Consider the following 18,057-nt stretch of genomic DNA (forward strand, 5'->3'; position numbering starts at 1 on the left):
TTCTAATGCTTTAATTTAGAAGTTAATAAAAAATTAAATTACTGTATATATTCTATTTTACTTAATCAAGTTACTTTTTGGAATTTATATCTTTCATATTAAAATACATACATAGATGGAAAAAAATAATTTTAATTTTTATAATTAGTTTTTTAAAATAAGGATGTTTTCATTACTCAGGCAGAATTTTAAATTTTTTTATATAACATGAGAACAGTAGTTGTGAGTAACTTTAATTATTACATGGAAATGCTTAGAAAAATTTTCATCATTCCTAAGAAATAGTTTAGATCAGGGTCCCTGAACTTTTCAAGAGGAGGGCCACATTACTAATTCTGACAACTGCAGTGGGCTGGAGCAATTTAATAAACACTTCACTCAAAAGCATTAAATTATATTCCAGTAATGTTTAATTCAAAAAAGTTTTTTTTGACTAATGTTTTTTATCTGCAATTGGAGATCATCTTCAGGTCTGTATATTCGATGACGGAATGATTAAATCGAATAATGATCTTTTCTGAAAAATTAAATGAAAGAAAGTCTTGAAATATATAAAATGGAATTAAAAGTAGCAGTATATATAAAAGTTAATAGTGGTACAAAAAGTGACTAATTCAAGTAAAAAAATTCTAACTATATTTTCTTAAATCATAAATTCATCTGGTCATTATTTATTATGTATAGGAAGAAGCATACTATTATACAGAAATTGAAAAATTGGAATATTCATCTATTAATGCTGGATACTCCATTTTTTGATGATCTGTATAATAGTATTTTTCTCTTGTACCGTACAGTACCTAATAATGACTATATGTATTCTAATGCTTACAAGCTGAAAGCATTTGTTTATTTCAATGTAATAATGAATTCTATAATTACAGTGGAACCTCACTTAACAAGTATAATTCATTCCAGAATCTTATTCGTAATGTGAAACACTTGTTAAGTGAAACAGTTTTTCCCATATAAATTTATGTAAAATACGATAATGCGTTCCATGCCAAAAAAATACTCAAATATTTTATGTATAACGTTTATTCAAAGAAAATTATACAATATGTATTGTTAAGGACCATGAATCATCATCGTCTTTTCTTTTCGCATGGAATGAACCAACCTGTAATGCAAATTTGATTTGCAGAAAACAAAAAGAAATCACAGCTAATATGTTGGATATGATAAACATGCCAAACAATATGCCAAATTCTTGGGCTATGTAAAGGCTATAATTAAATATTAGAAATTAATTAATTTGACTGCCTACTGCTATGGTTTTTACCGTTTTGCTTGTATTAAATCTAATAATTATAAATAATTAATTTTTAATTTAGACATTTCTAAAATTTAATTTGGAATTGGTCATTAAATTTAATACAAGATGGCAGCATAACTGCCCACCTCTAGTCAAATTAATTAATTTCTAATATTCAATTATAGCCTTTACATAGCCCAAGAATTTGGTATATCTAAAATAAAATGTATATTAAATGAAATAAAAAATTGTTTTCTATGAAACTCTGTAGCATTATCTGTAAAGCCCAGTATAATAAGTCCTGATATTAGAAGATACGTACTTGTAGACGAAAATTTATATTTTAATTTGGTATATCGTTTGGCGTGTTTATTATATAACGGGCTATGGTTGTTGATGTTTATATGTAATATGTCTGAACACAAATTTGGAAAAATGTGTGATCACAAATGACACTAAGATGCTAGTGGAACAAGTGCTAAGTACAAACTGATGGAGCATGTGCAAAAGCCAGGACTTCCCCTCTCCTCATCACTTGTTATGTGAATGTCACTCATTAAGCAAGTCATTTTTTTACAATTTGTTTTACGAATTACTTGTTGTGTGAGGTGCTCATTAAGCGAGGTTCCATTGTATTTCACTGTAGTTCTCTGTACTTTTTCTTCTGATGCCAACAACAGAATTCCAACTAAAGTCAAATTTTTTTTTTTGAGGAGGACCAATCTTTTGTTAAAATTATGGATTATTGGGGTGCAATTTGAAAAAATTGTTGACCTATAAATTTCCACTGTCATCCATTCATCTGTCTTTCCTTAATTTTGAGAATGGTGTTAGATAGATAAAATTCTATAGCAGATATGGAAACCTTAGTTGCAGGAAGCCCTGATTAACTATATTTGAACTTCCAATGCAAACTGGAAATCATGTTATTTCAATTCAAAACTTTTTCTCTGAAAGCAGTTAATTAATAGATCACCAGCTTGACTCTATTGTTAAAGGAAAAGTATGATATACAAGAGCAAGACACTACTAATCTGAGGTGGAGAGCATATATTTTAAATTAAATAAATTAAAAATATGATTAAACATTGCACCCCGGCATTGTGACAATGTCACAATAAATAATTGCTGATAAAAAATAAATTTATTCTATTAGGTGTCATTTAAAATTACATTAGAACCTAATAATAATAGTGTAACTGGTAACTCTGTTGAGCAACAAATGACATTAACCAGGCATATCTGTTGTTTCCAAAAAACCATGCTGATTACATCAACAATATATATTGCCAATAATAGAATTGGTCTCCTAAATATAAAATATATTTAGGAAACCAATTCAATATATCTTATCATTATCTCCAATAAAGTAAACAGGCTATGATAGTGCCAGTTAATGTGAAAGAGTGAGGAGATATTACCAGGTGGGAGCAGGGAATCCTTGTCCTTGCTATTTATGCATGTGTTGATAACAGAGTAGTTATGAATTTTGCACCTCTCTAGGTAGGAGTTGTGAGAAACAGTTTGGATGAGTTTGGCTACCTGCCAATCTACTTCTATGCTGAAAAGTTGTGTGTAGGAAAACAAAATTGTAGCATTTTTTTTTTTTTAATGTTATCTTTACCTTTAAAAAGCTGGGATTGATATTTGGTTATCTTTATGCTCAATGAGCCTCTGAGGATTAGGAGGTATATCTGACTTATGCAGCCTTTGCATTTACTATTATTTTCATCCTTCATCTTTCTTTCTGACACTAGCACTTGTTTATCATTATCTACAATAGAGTCCAAATCTTTCCACTTCTAGAAAAGCTGTCATTAGAGTTAAACACTGTTTTTGTTTTAAATTTTACAACAGTATATACATTTTGAAAGAAAGTCTAAAATAAAGTCATAAACTTAAGTTTGATTTTAAACTTTTCTGGTAATTTTAAAAATATAAATATTATCTAAGATTGTTATATGGGAAAAGCAGTTGTTTGATTATGCATTATTATTATTTTAGAGTTTATTACTTTTTAAAAATTTAGTATTTTTAAACTTGGAAATGTTGATGCTCATAGCCTGTCAAGCTGGTGTGTGCTGCTGATAAAATTTCTACCACCACTGATAACTTTTAAGCCTTGATTCACTTTCCTGTTCCAGTGGCAGTGATGAGTGATAGCAGCAAATATTTGGAGCATAGATGGAATACATTATTTCATCAAAAGTGGTATTGTTGGTAGCTATGCAAAACAAACCAATTGGAAACACCAACACATTGGCCAGTAACGGTAGATGCAATGTTACACTTCCAAGCATGGAATAGGGTCGATTTGGGTAAATATGAGACAGTTGTGAAATTTGACTTAATCTATGTCTGATCTGTCATGTACTAATACAAAATAAAGTTTATATGTTATATGTGAATTTGTCCTGGCAAATTTTTTAATGTATTTATTTATTTAATAATAGTGCTGGCCACCACTAGAGGACTTTTTAACTCATTTACATTGGATGGCGAACATGTAGCCTCCAATAAAAGGTCGGTATCGCCATAAATTTGTTATTGCCTCTGCAAAACGTGTGAAGGGACAAATGAAGATGGACTCAATTATATGTATAGTCCGAAATATATTTTTTCTATATTCTAATTTCAAAATAAAGTTTATTTAGTGCTTTTTAACATATAACTTTTCTGAATGAAAATGACTATGGTTTCATTGAGTCTTTTTAATTTTTAAGAAACACTACAAAAATAGGTGCAAAAACTTTCTGTCAGTTCAACTAACTTTTGCTCTGTATAGTCTGCAAAAGACATGAATATTTAATTAGAAATTTGTATGTAGTATATAAACACAGCTTTCAGCTACTAGTTGTTTTTATTGCATATATCATCATTTGTCTGAGTTTTGTGCATTTCAAAATGAGATAAAAAATGAGACACACCAAATTTTATTCACTAGTCATTACTTTCCATGAAACTTTACTTTAGTTGTGCTTTACCATAGTAAAAATATTTCTTTGTTCTTATAGGTGTGAGCTTTGAATGGAATAATAAAGATACCAAACAATTATCAGAGAAAAACTAAAAAGTAGGGTCAATGTGGGTAAATATGAGACACTTTTCAAAACGGATAAATATTTAATCTTATCTACTTACTTCTAAATATCATGGAGCAATGTTTTATACAAAAATGCCTTACATTTAACCTGTAGTACCTCATTATTAACCTCCCTGTTGGTATAGGCAAGTCCTTATGGTGATATAATGGGTGTCTCGGTGTCTGGGTGTATATAATATTTTACCTTCAAAAGGTAAAATATGAGACAGCGAAAAAAATCTTTTGCTCAACATTTCTCTACCTACAGAAAAAAACTCCATTAGATACTCCATTAGATTTTAACACCATCTGTAGACCTTGTTGTGCATTTCTCTTTGGAAAATATTGATCCTAACAAATGCTGTTACAAAAGTTTTGAAAAGTGTCTCATATTTACCCACATTGACCCTAGATCTATTGTTCTGATGTCAGATATATGCTATCATTTTATTGGCTATCAAAAGTGGTGAGTCTTAGTGGCAGTGGCAATATTCAGCACATTGGAATTTTCCTTAGAGACACAGTGAACAGTTAGAGAGCTGCCTTGTTGGATTGTTTCCATAGTAACCATTGCGACTGCTTGCTGCTACTATTGGAAATGTGCAAGTAGAATCAAGGCTTTAATTGGTACACATCTCTGCTTTGAATGTTGAGTATTAATTAAGCATGGTATATTATTTTGTCACCAAATTGGGTTTATGGCAAAATAAGAGTGCTGGAAAGTTACATACTGAAATGCATAGTTCTTGAGAAATAGATTATCATCTTTTAGCAAAACAATATGAAAAATTTTTTGCCAAATTTAAATTATAAACTTTTGGCAATTTGACTAGCAGCAGGTTAAATATTTCAGTATCTAATCTAAATAGTAAATTTATTGTTTATTCTGTTTTTTTTTATTATAATTTTTAGAATATCAATCAAGCCCAAAGTAATGTGAGAAAAATACCTAGTTAAATTATCCATCAATAACAATATTATACACACACACACACAGTAAATTAATATATACAAATTCTTTTTATATACAGAGAATGCTTACAAAAGTTTTGATAAATAATGAAATAATCAGAAGCCAGAATTATTGGAAGATTAATGTATCAAAGTTTTTTACAAAGAAAAATCATTTATAAACAATGTAAAATAAATGATTTACCAGTAAAATATTTTCACTGTAATTTAGAATAACTAAAAATTTATGGAAAATAACATTGTTATTTTGTCATTTGATATATTATTGACATTACATCTATTGATATTGAATTTAATAAACTTTTATAAAAATATAAATATCACTTTTATTATGGCAAGAAATTTTTAAATACGATTTTAAATTATAAAAGGGTCAAAGCTGGAATGTAACCTCACTTGAAGATAGTATTTTATCTGCAGTAGAAATTTTAAGTCCTGATATTGCTTGCAAATCTTATGTGAAGATAAGTGAAATACTTCCTGCTGCTGAATCTGAAAACAGTCAAGAATCAGGAAGGTGGACACAAGTAAGATTTAGATTGAATTATTTATTTATAAAAATTCTTGTATATCTTCTAAAGTACAATCATCTGTTTGATTCATTAAATTTCCAACAGAATTTTATAGACTTATTACATAGGATTCAAAGGCAGTGTGAAAGATTTTTAATACATAATGCTAATCATGTGGTACATTGTAAAAGTTGGGCCTTATTAACTCCAGAAGTACAAAAACGAATAAAAGATGGTGAGTTCATTCAATAAATATATCAGTTCAATTATTATTACTACAAAAAATTTAAGCAGTTTAATTTATCAGTATTTAAAGAAAATTATATATTCATTTTTTAAAAAAATTCAACAATTAATTTTTTTTAAATATTAGTTTTAAGTTTATAAAGATAATTATAAATTATCTTTATGCATAATAATAATTATTTAAAAAATAAATATCAAATTATTAAATTTTGATTAACAGAAATAGTTGAAATAAGCTACAGGAGTTGCGCACTGCATAGTGCCAAAGTCACCACTTGGTGATATTTTTATTAAATAAAGTGGCAATAAAAATATAATACTGGAAATAGTAAGTGGCGATAAAAATTCTAAGTCTGCTTATTTTGACATTCAGCATGAAATTGAATCACAAAGCACACTTCAGGAAAAACAGCAGAATGTCTAGCTCCCATGTGATAAGATGCCATGCAATTTCATATCCCATGTGATAATGTGCCATGCAATTTCATGATGTCATGTGGCAAGTTCAAGCAGAAGAGTAGGAAGTGATATTGAAAACTAAAGACAGTTTTCATGCAATGTTACCCAGCATTTTCCAAATTGGGGATGTTTTTTATTGACTGACAGAAAATTTGGGGATGTTTTTTGGGATGACTTTTTTTCACTTTGATCTTTTTCAATAGACTAAAACAAAAATTTTGATATGACAGAACATATTTAAACATTGTGATCAAATGTATCATTTGGAATTATTCATTAAAAAATTATTCAAAAATGATTCCTATTGCTAACAAGTAGAGGACCAGGCATTTGGGTCACCAGTTCAAATATCTATTATTTGGACAAAGAGATGTTTGTGTTTAAGGCTACATGTTCATGTTCAAGTTTCATTCAAATCAGTGACTTGAACGCCTGGCCCTCACATTTTAAGTTACAGCTTAACATGTTATTTTAATTTTCCACATACCAAACTGATAAGTTTACCAGCACCTTCATTAATTAGTAAAACTGGTAGCGATAAAAAATTTGAAATGGCAAAAAAAATTTTAAACTGGCAAAATGGTTGGCAATATTTTAAAATTTTTCAGAGCAACCCCTAAAGCTGTGTATAGCTTTTATTAATTTTTATTTTGAAATAAATAGATAATTCCTGAATCACTTGTTGCATTTGCTAGCCCATTAATAACCATCTTCACAATTAGTAACCAAATTATTACTTGACCAGTTAATAATTGAAGCCCTCAGGAAGTATAGTGCTAACTGTCAGAATTGTGTTAATGAGGTAATTGAGTAAGAATGTTTGAAGAAATCCTAAAATCATATGAATAAGAGTGTGTTAATATTTTTGCTCTTTGAACATTACCTGTAGATGTGGCTGTCACCTCATCATTTTGGAATTTTTCGTTTTAGGATTTTTTCAAACATCTAAACTCAATTACCTCAGAAATGTGATTCTGAGGGTTAATGCTACACATCCTTGAGGGCTTTAATTATTAGTGTAAAAATTTAGAATATTCCATCTGTGAATTTAAATAAATCTATTTGTAACTCTTATTAAATGTAACAATTTTATGAAAATTTATAAAATATTCTTGTATTTCAAAATATAAAAATTAGTGTACTAAGTGATTACTATATATTTTATTATATAGTTAAATATTTAATATTTCAGATTAAATATTTTATTTGCAGTTGCTATGAATAATTTTATTTAGATAAAATTGCAAATATCAATAAATATAAAAAAAATCCTAAATAATATTTTAAAATTACGTATATAAACTTGCATGTATTTGTTTTCTTAAAAATTATCATATAGGTGTAATTAGTTTTTCATCTTTGTTTCAGCTGCTGTCATTGTTTTTGAATTTGAGAAACCAACAGCACCACCACCTCGTTTGTCTAGTTTACAAAGAGTAAGTTTTAATTAAGCATTGTAAATGAAATTATTCAGAAGAATTTTACAAACTGAAAAATTTCAAAAACTTTTGAGGTCAAGTATTGTAATGAAAGTATTAAATTATTCTCAGTTTTCTTCTTTAAGATGTATTTTTTGCTAAATTATAGTATTCAAATTAATCTTGTCTTTTGTATTTTATTTGTAACAAATGTGTTCCTTGAAAAAATTTTTATTTTTAGCCATAAAGTTTTTAAATGAATATTAATATTATGAAATATAACTAATCCATATTAATAATTTAAATTTTTAACATAATAATTTTTCTCTCCAATTTTTTTTATTAACTTTGAACTGCAATTATTTTAAAAAATATCCAAAATTTAGTCTTACAGTAGTTTACTTATGTTGCTTTTCACAATAAAATAATATGACAAAAAAATATTCTTTTAAGTAATAAAAAGATTTTAAGATGTTTATTTATTTTTGAATCAATAATTAAATTTTCTTTTGATTATAAAACACAAGAATTTTCCAAGAAAACAAGCAATTTTCATTTAATCTTTTTCATTTCTTATTTCAAATCTAAAGTATAGTAAACCTAATCTCAAATAATTGATTCTGTAAGAAAGAGGAAAAAATAGGAAATAATCATTGTTATTTCAAATATGTGTGGAACATTAATAATTCAAAATGAGTGACTCCCTGACAACCTATTGTTTGTGTTACATTGCTATAGAGATGACATTTGTCTTTTAAAATAGTTGATTGTATAGCTTTAAAATGTTCCTGTTTTCCTTTTTTTGTACCTTTTCTCCAATTTTTTCTAATTCATTTTAGAATTGCATTTAGTTGTTTGAATAGATAACTAGTAGACTCTTTAATGAATATGAAATATTTCATAAATTTTGGGATTATACCTCTAATTTAAATATAATATTTATTACATTCAATACAACCATTAAGATTACATATTTCTATTTCTTTTAATTACGATTTCTTTGATGAAACAAAAAATAAACATTCTGAATTATAGACTAAATCGATTTTATGATATACTACTGAAAATTTAATTTACCAGTAAATTTAAATTTGATTATTTAATTTTTAAACAGAAATATTATTTTGAAGGATAGGCTAATGACATAAAAAAAAATGCATAATGCTTTGTTATCTACTTATATTTCTGATATTTTTAAAAAAATATTTGTTCATTATTTAGATTATATATTCTAGAAACATTATAAAACCATACTAAAAACCACTGTTTTTAGTATGGTTTTGCAGTATTCAGAGTATCACAATAAGCTTATAGAGATATTACAAGATTCAACATTCAATAGAGTTTTTAAAGTTTAAATAAATTATTGGGTATAAGATGTTATGCACAAAAATAAGCCAGTTGGGATGCTGTCTTCAAAAAAAAAAAAAAATTGGAAATAATTGCTACAAAAGAATGAACTTTATAAAGTTCTTGTATAAGTTATAAAACAATAATAGATTACTTTTAATAAAAGTTTTATAAATAACAGGCAAATAATATCCAAATATAAATCTTAGCATATAAACTACATCTCTACTAAAAAGAAAAACTAAGATCAAAATAGAGAAATTATATTGATTTTTAGCAGGAGTTGTTAGATAAATTATGTCAAATGAGCAAATGATATAATTAAAGCTAAATGTTTTTAGAATAAAGTTAGAAGTTCCATATAAAATAAATCTGTTTGATAGCTTTAGGACAGTAGTTTCCAATTAGTTTTCCTGCATACCACTTCAAGAAAGAGCTCAAACTCACATACCACTTATAGCAGAAATTCATATTAATCCATACTAATATTATAAATTTGAAGGGAATTCTGCCTGTCTGTTATCTTTTCACGTCTAAACCACTGAACAGGTTTTAATAAAATTTTGNTTCATGAATATCTTCTGATTCGATATAATGCAAGCGAAGCTGTGGGTAGACAGCTAGTGATAAATAGATAAGTTTTTTTTTACATTTATTACCTTTAAAATACAATTCTAATAATAATGAAAATAACATAAGGTTATTTAATTTTAATGTGACAAATGAGCACAATTTTCTTTGCACAACTTTGTAAAATCTGGTTGCTTTTTTGGTCAGCTTCAGTCTCAAGTCATCTTCGAGTTGAAATTGGTGACGATGTTTAGTTTTCATGTTTGTATTGACCGAAAATATGCTCTCGCAGAGGTATGTTGTGCAAAATGGTAGTAAATATTTTATTGCCGCTTCGTTGACATGATGATAATGATAATTGTACAATTAACACAATTTGTGTTAATTGTACAATTTTTGTTTCTTGCGTAAGAATTTCATTTAGGTATTGTCACAAATGCATTTTTTTGATGAAATTCCAAGAATATTTTTAGTTATAAATAAACGAATTTGTGCATTTGACATCTTGTTGTAAATTTCCAAATTTTTGATGGTCCACCCATTATTCTTTTGATTGCTTTATCTCATGCATTTAAATTTTAAATCGACCAATTTTAGATTGCCGCACATACCCCTTCATGCAATTTTGCGTACCCCCAGGGGTACACGTACCACTAATTGGGAATCATTGCTTTAGGACAGTTAATAAATTACAAAAAAATATAGTTTTCATCAGGACTAAATGCATTATTTCTGTTTGATTTTTTTGGATGAATATGTTGTTTATGAAGTAAAATTGATATTTTGAATGCTATTTGTTAATTAATAATTAAAATGTTAGGAGCATTCACCAATATGTTCTAGTTATATGAAAATTAAAATATCTTGCAAAAACAATAAATTTACTCAAAAATTACACGTTGTAAAAATATTATTCACAAATACTTTTGATAATTAACACATTGTAGTCTTTAGGTACTCCTGACAAAAATAGAATAAGAACAATTTTTACAGCTTAATTTTTACATAAATTATGGCATAACTGAATTACTTACTACTAATTAATGTTATTTAAAATTAATATTATTAAAAATGGAAAGTATTAAGGAAAATAGTGTATAAGGAAAATATATCTTCTGTATAAAAAGCTTTCATCTAAATTCATATAAATCTTTCAGAAATTGAAGAAACAAAAAGATAATGAAGAACAATCTGGAGATGAAAAATATTCTACTTATCCACGGAAAACAAAGTCTGTAAGAGGAAGAAAAACAAGTAGAAGGAGCAATGATCAAACTAGACCAAGAAGTATTAGTCATGATGAACAACTTGAACGAGAAGCACGTCAAAATGATATTATCGAAGAAGATAAAGAAAAAAAGGGAGGAGTTGTAAAAGATTCACAGGTTAAAATTTCCCAAAAACCACGTCGCAGCATGTCAACAGAAACTGTTGTGAAAAATATAACGAGTGTGGGATCTCAAAAGTCTGGAAGACTAGTTTGCTCTGCTTCTGAAGATAATATGTTCTCTAGTCAAAAAAGATTATGTCAAAAAGTGCCAACATTTGAAAGAGTAATTTCTGATGATTTATCAAAATTAAAAACTTTGGAAGATGAAGATGATATATTTATTAAATGTGAAGGAATAAAAAATAGTAATATGGAAAGGAAAATTTGCATGTCACTGAATCAGATAGATAACTGTAATATGCAAGTAGTAGAAATGAAGAAAAATGCTTTTGGTAGTGACTCTAAAGTGAATAATGGTGAGTTTATCTTTTAATAAAATACAAAATTATTCATTCATAATATTTATTATATCTATTTTGCTATAACTCACAGACACCTTCCATACTTATTCCAGCAGGTATGCTTACTAGGATAAACTTAGAAATTCATTTGGAATTTGATTAAATGCATTTGATTGTAGAATATACATGTATGATAAACTGATGAAAGTCCCTCAGAGTGACCAAAAACGTTTTTTTTTTTCTAAAAAATGTACTTGCTGGAATAAGTATGAAAGGTGTCTGTGAATTGTTATATTATTTTCCAGCTTTTGATAGTGTTACATTTTATTAAATATATAATTATATACATTATTTATAATATTAATTGTTTTAATTATTGCATTTCCTTTTCTAAGATACATATTTTAGAAATTTTTCTGATAGTCTAAAATGGAGATATGTCTTAAATCAATGGTACTTTAAATTTGCAATTAAAAACAACAGTCAGAAGTTTTTGCAAAGTAGAATTTATTTATACATTGCTTATCAAAAATTTTTAGGTATGTCAAAAAGTACATTTATGAATTAAAAGAAACTTTGTACGAAGATTGTTTATAATATAATACAATACAATAAAAATTGTATAAGTAAACGAAATATCTGATTTATTTAACTTTTTTAAATGGATTCTTCCAGAAAGAGCTTTAATCAATTCCATACTATAAATTATCACTTATAGAAATCTCAGATAAAGCTTTTGATTACAATTTTATTTTAGGAGAATGTATTAGATATTACAAATTCTAAAATAATTGATGTACTGCATGTTCCTATGACTTTATAACAGTTAATCAATGATAGTGATCATCATTTGATATTGCAATTCTTTGAAATAAGTCTTTATAGTGTATAATAATTAATACTCATGGTTCTGAACTTTATATTTCATGTCTGTCTGTTTGACTCCATTCTATTATTTCTTCACATTTTGAAGGACCAAGATGATGTCTTTCAGGCTTGACTGACTTGAACATGAAAAGATGAACTTGTCTTTTGAAATTTTTACATCTAAAATACTAAAAAAGAGATGCTTAAAATTCAAGTTAAAGAGAATTTATCAGTGAGAGATGCTTGATCAATTTTATTCTTTCACAATTACTTTTGTCAAAGAATAAAATTTAATAAAAGTTAATAGATTTAAATTTAATAATTTAATTTACAATAAAAGTTAATATTAAAAAATAGATTCTTGAAGTATTTGTGTAAACTATTCTCATATTATGTAAAATTATTTTATGCATTAATTATTTTGTTTTCAAGATTTTGTAAAATATTATGAGACTCTTATAACTTGACTTTTGATGTGTCTTATTTAAATTGTAAAATATATATTATTTACCAAAAGTTTACAAGAATAATTATAATAAAAGTGATGTAATAACAATACATTAAAGAAAATTTTTAGAGAAAGTTACCTTTTTTTAATTTATTTGAAAATGGATAATAGAGTCAGCCAAAAATGGGAGTACATAGGCATTACCGTACACTTTTTAAGTCTTCAATTGAAAGAACACGAGACTTCCTTAAAATGGGTCTCTCCATCATGACACTAACAGCCTTCACAACAGACCACAAGGTTCAAGTTTCCTTTGACAAGGCACATATTATACATCCAACCAGGGAGTATTCCACCAGAAGCATTTGGAGAAACTTGAGATATACAAAGTCAATTGAAAAGTTATGACCATAAATTATAAGAATGCTGAATCATCTTGCAAGCATAAAGGGTCTTTTTTGATGTCACCTAAAAATTTTTTTGATCTGTAAATAGTCAGTGATGCTCACAGCTAATCAAATGCTTGTTTCATCATTTTCAAATTTTTTTTCAAGTTTAGTTCTTTATAGAATGTAATTAAACCTGATGATGATCACTGAAAGCAGTCAAAAACATTAGTTTACTCATTAAAATGTTACTGGATTTTCTGGTTTCAAGTGTACATTTTGTTGATAATTGCATCTGGTTTTTTGAACTATATAAGGTAAACGCACCGGTAGTGGACACTTTAAGGAAAATTTTTCGACTTTTTTGAAACTGGACCCCTATTTGGAAGCCTTATGGCTTAAAAGTTATATTGTCTGTTAGACAAAATTCTTTCTTCACTCACTGTAAGGATTTTAATTATGTCAGTCTCGTCGAATACATTTTAATTTAATTTATTTTGTAAGGTTGAAAATGTTTCAGTAGTGGACATTGAAAAAATTGAGATATTTAGTAATGGACAGGCATTTGCACCAGTAGTGGACAAGGAATATAGAAATGATTATATTCAAGATGAAATCGTTTTTATTTTTCACAACTTGCAGAATTTGACAGTCTTTACTATAAAGAACAAGAACACTGTGTTAATTATAATGACAACTCATAATTTAATTAAATTAATTAAAATATCAAATTGTACAAATGTAAATTACATGTGTATAGTTTGTAATGTTTATATGAAAATTGAACTAATAAGTATTATGAAACATAAATATAAAACATTACAAAGTTAGTATAAGAAACTTTCTTATTTTGTTATTGTTACATTATTCTTAACGAATACAAATGTTGAAATAAATGAGATCAGTTTTAACATACTGGAATGGATTATTGTTACACTCAATATTAAACACTTAAAAATAATAGTATAAAACTGGGTTCTAAGTTACATTTAGGAGAACTCAAATATTAACGTCAGCATAGTTTAAGGAAATATTGTTGCATTGTTAATTTGTGTTGAACTACTTATCTATGTCAATGCCTTTCGAGAATTGACAGTGACTCTCTCTTCCAAAAATTAGAGGCTTAGGAAGCCTCAAGTCAATTTGAGAAATATTTATCGTTTGTACATCTTTTTCATTTTTAGCAAATACGCTTTTCATCCTATTTATGGAATTAAACACAATCACTTCTGCGATATTATCACTGATTAAACTGGTAATTTTGCACACACATTTGTACTTTCTTTTCTTACCAGACAAGGTGGCAACTACAAAATCATTCTCATGCAGGATGTTTGATTCCCTTTCCTTTTCAATGGTATTCCGACTGTGTCTTTCGGACATATCCTTCCTCCGAGTCCAATTTAAAGTCCCTTCAATACTTTCTCCCCTTTCTTCTGTATCTTTCGATTCCTTAATTGCTGAACTTGGTCCAATAGTTTCGTTTGAAGGGGGTTCAATATTTTCCTGAAACTGCATAATGTCGTCTTCTTCTTCTTCATCTTCCATAGTGTCTTCTACATCTAACGTAACATCGTTTGTACTACCACCATCCGAGGGAATCCAAGAACCTTCATCTTCTGATGATGTCTCTTCCTTTCTCATTTTCTTCTTTCGTTGCTTTGTAGTCTTCATTTTCATTTTCATAGCTTTCTCTTCAGCTTTCCTTTTATTCTCAGCAGTCTGTTGTTCTTTCTTTCTCTGTCTTGCCAAAGCTCTCTCCCTTTTCAGTTCTAGTTCCACTATTTTCTTCTTTTCCTTATTTTCATAATATTCCTGCCAAGCTTTTGACGTAACTACAGAAGGTATGATTTCCTTTTTCTTCCTTTTGTTAGTGATTTCCCTGGGTTCTGACCAGAGAAGTGACCTTTTGAAAGGACTAGGTACTGTTTCAGAGATCTGACTGTTATTGCGGCTATTGTGTGTACTTGTGGCAACAATGGTATTGCCAGTGTTTGAAGTACTAGGTCTTTCATTTTGATAGTGGTAGTCATTATGAATATCATGAATATATGAATCACTAAATGCACTGGTGTTACTGACATCATTTATCTCATGGCTGCGATTGATTTGAAGTTTCAACCGTCGAATCTTCATGTTCTGATTCATTATTGTTGAAGGATTTGCTGTTGTTTCCAGCTGTTACTTGATTCATGATGTCTGTCTTCATCTGGTGCCATAAATTGAACAGGGACTTGTCTGTAGCCTCAACATCTTCAAAAGAAACTACAGTCTCAAATAACCCCACTTTCTCAGGTCCCATGTATATTTTTAATGTTTCAAAACCAACTCTTACATCACTTTTCGTGAGAGTACTGTCTGACTTCTTCTTGCACATTATTTTCCTACTTAGCATACCGGGTGCTGTAGGATCCCATGGCACCAAACCATGTTTTGTCCACTATTGAAACACCTCATTTCAATAAACGGACATTCACGGTTTAATAGTGAACACCCCCTGTCCATGACTAGACAGAGTAACCAAAAAATGCTTGAATCAATACTGTATGTTACTTAACATTAGGTGATTTAATTTTTGACTTGATACTGATTAAAAGTGAAAAGTTCATTTTCACTAGTTGTGGCCACCTCTTGTCCACTACTAAAAATATACAATATTTTTGTTTCATTAGTGGACATCTCATTCAATTGACTTGGAAAATAAAAATACTATCAGGAAGGTCTTAAAACATACCAACGAAGCTCATATTAATAGTATATCACCAAAAAACTTCCGTGAAACTAACTGTTAATACAGCAAGCGTGATTTAAATTACCTAGACCTTAAGGAAACAGACAGCAGACTCACTTGTCTTCTTATATCAGCAGGAATGCCATCACTAATGAGCGCGGGAAAACATCCCATGATGCACTAGAAAAGGATCAGTGCGAGTTACCACCACTAGAGGGTTCTGTCTACTGAATGATTTGTATGTTTGAACAGTGAAGCCATCAACAACCTTATTACTCATATTTGAAGTTCAAAGTGTCCACTACTAACGCAGTGTCCACTACCAGTGCGTTTACCTTATATGTTATTTAATTGATTTGTACTTTTTGATAGTTATATATTCTTTGAGTTAAATTATACTAGTATATAAAAGAAATATATATGTATATCTTATAGAAAATCTGAAGTTAGTTTTGAAATGTCATATTAGACAAAATAAAATAACATTGTGAAATAAAATTGATTAATAAAATAAACAAAATATGACTAGTTTAAAATGATAGGTCAATTATTACAATTTTCTTAAAAAAACAGTTCACTGATAAAAATATGTATTTTGTTTCAATTTATGACCTTATGATTTAAAATATCTGAAGTTTGAAAATAAATATTTTGAATTATTACTTTAAAATATTCCTTGTCAATTTTTTACTGAAATATTTGTTGAAGCTGTTTGAAATTATGTCAATTTTTTTTTTATATAACTTGGAGAATTTTCAAGATATTTTGTATGGAATCTCTAAGTGCACATACTGAATTTCAGAAAATAATGAAGCTTGGTAATACTTTGAATAATTAAAACTCTTTTTGTAAATAATTAAAATTTAATACTTTGTTATTAAAACTCTTTTTGTGTGAAACAATGCTCCATAAGAAATGATAAATGATAGAACACAGTTCTAGAAAAATAAAAGCAGTCACTTAAACTGTTAAATGGTAAACATGTTATAAAATAAAGTTTAAATTTTATTATATTAAAAATTCTTTTACTTTAGTTGTTATTTATTAAATGAGGATTTATGTGATAGACTGATTGAATTATTTTATACATTCTGACAAAATCTTTTGTTAGAATTATTTTATGCAAGAACTGTAATTACCCTATTTTAAATCTTCATGATTATATAACAATATTAGTTAATTAAAATTAAAAAACATGTGCCAGATTTACTAAATGTAGCCGTTTTTAAAAAATTAAATATATAAAAATTAATGATTAAAATATTATGACAAAAGGATTTATATATAAATGTTAGGTTCAAAGATTGAAAATGTTCATTGAGTAGAAAAAATGACCAGATACATTGAGGCTGAAATAGCCATAACAAGAAATTTGATGTGCTGACTGCTTACAAAGAGCCACAATGCATACTGGCATTTTAAAAAATGCCAAGATGAAAAATTTGTGTCAGAACTGTTAAACATGACCATGATACATCATGGTCATGTTTAACAGTTCTGACACAAATTTCCTATTTATTCTGTAGTAGCAAATAGAGAGTTCAGGATATATGATTAAAATAACCAAGAATGGCCAAGCTCAATTATAGTTTTCACAATTGCAGCTCACAAAGTGCTGCTTAATTTGAGACTGACTGAAGATATAGTGAATTTGAAAGCATATCATGTATACAGTACATCAATGAAGTTGTCAGCAGTCATTGTGAGCACAGAACCACTCAGATCTTCTTTGGTGTTCAAGTGAAAAACCTGACATAAAATCAAAACTGAAGAATGACTAAGTTGACTTAGAATTTGTTCTGCTCTTCTTCCTTAATGAGGATGAGATGGCAAATTGTTCTGTGTGTGATAAATACACCTCATGTTGTTTCTGTATTAATTGTTATGGTTTGCAGGTAATGCTGGAATGAATTGTAGTACAGTAGACCCCCCTATAACGCTTAGATACGTTCCACGTTAATTGAATTTTACGTTGTAGGAACGATTAAATACATGAGCCAATCGCAGCCCGATAGGTGTGAACTTTACGG

General features: G+C 28.0%; 1 protein-coding gene across 3 annotated transcripts in view; it reads left to right on the forward strand.

Annotated features, from left to right (window-relative positions):
* Positions 1 to 18,057, forward strand: part of LOC111639138 — a 73,744-nt gene that overhangs the window by 46,715 nt on the left and 8,972 nt on the right. For all 3 annotated transcript variants that reach the window (XM_023384925.1, XM_023384927.1, XM_023384926.1), the window contains exons 9-12: positions 5,681 to 5,836; positions 5,927 to 6,056; positions 7,895 to 7,962; positions 11,022 to 11,610. In XM_023384925.1, coding sequence (XP_023240693.1) covers positions 5,681 to 5,836; positions 5,927 to 6,056; positions 7,895 to 7,962; positions 11,022 to 11,610 — 943 coding nt within the window. The remainder of the gene's footprint in view (positions 1 to 5,680; positions 5,837 to 5,926; positions 6,057 to 7,894; positions 7,963 to 11,021; positions 11,611 to 18,057) is intronic.

Source organism: Centruroides sculpturatus, unplaced genomic scaffold (genome assembly GCF_000671375.1).
Source record: "Centruroides sculpturatus isolate CEXI.00-Female unplaced genomic scaffold, Cexi_2.0 scaffold1228, whole genome shotgun sequence".
NCBI classification, from domain to species: domain Eukaryota; kingdom Metazoa; phylum Arthropoda; class Arachnida; order Scorpiones; family Buthidae; genus Centruroides; species Centruroides sculpturatus.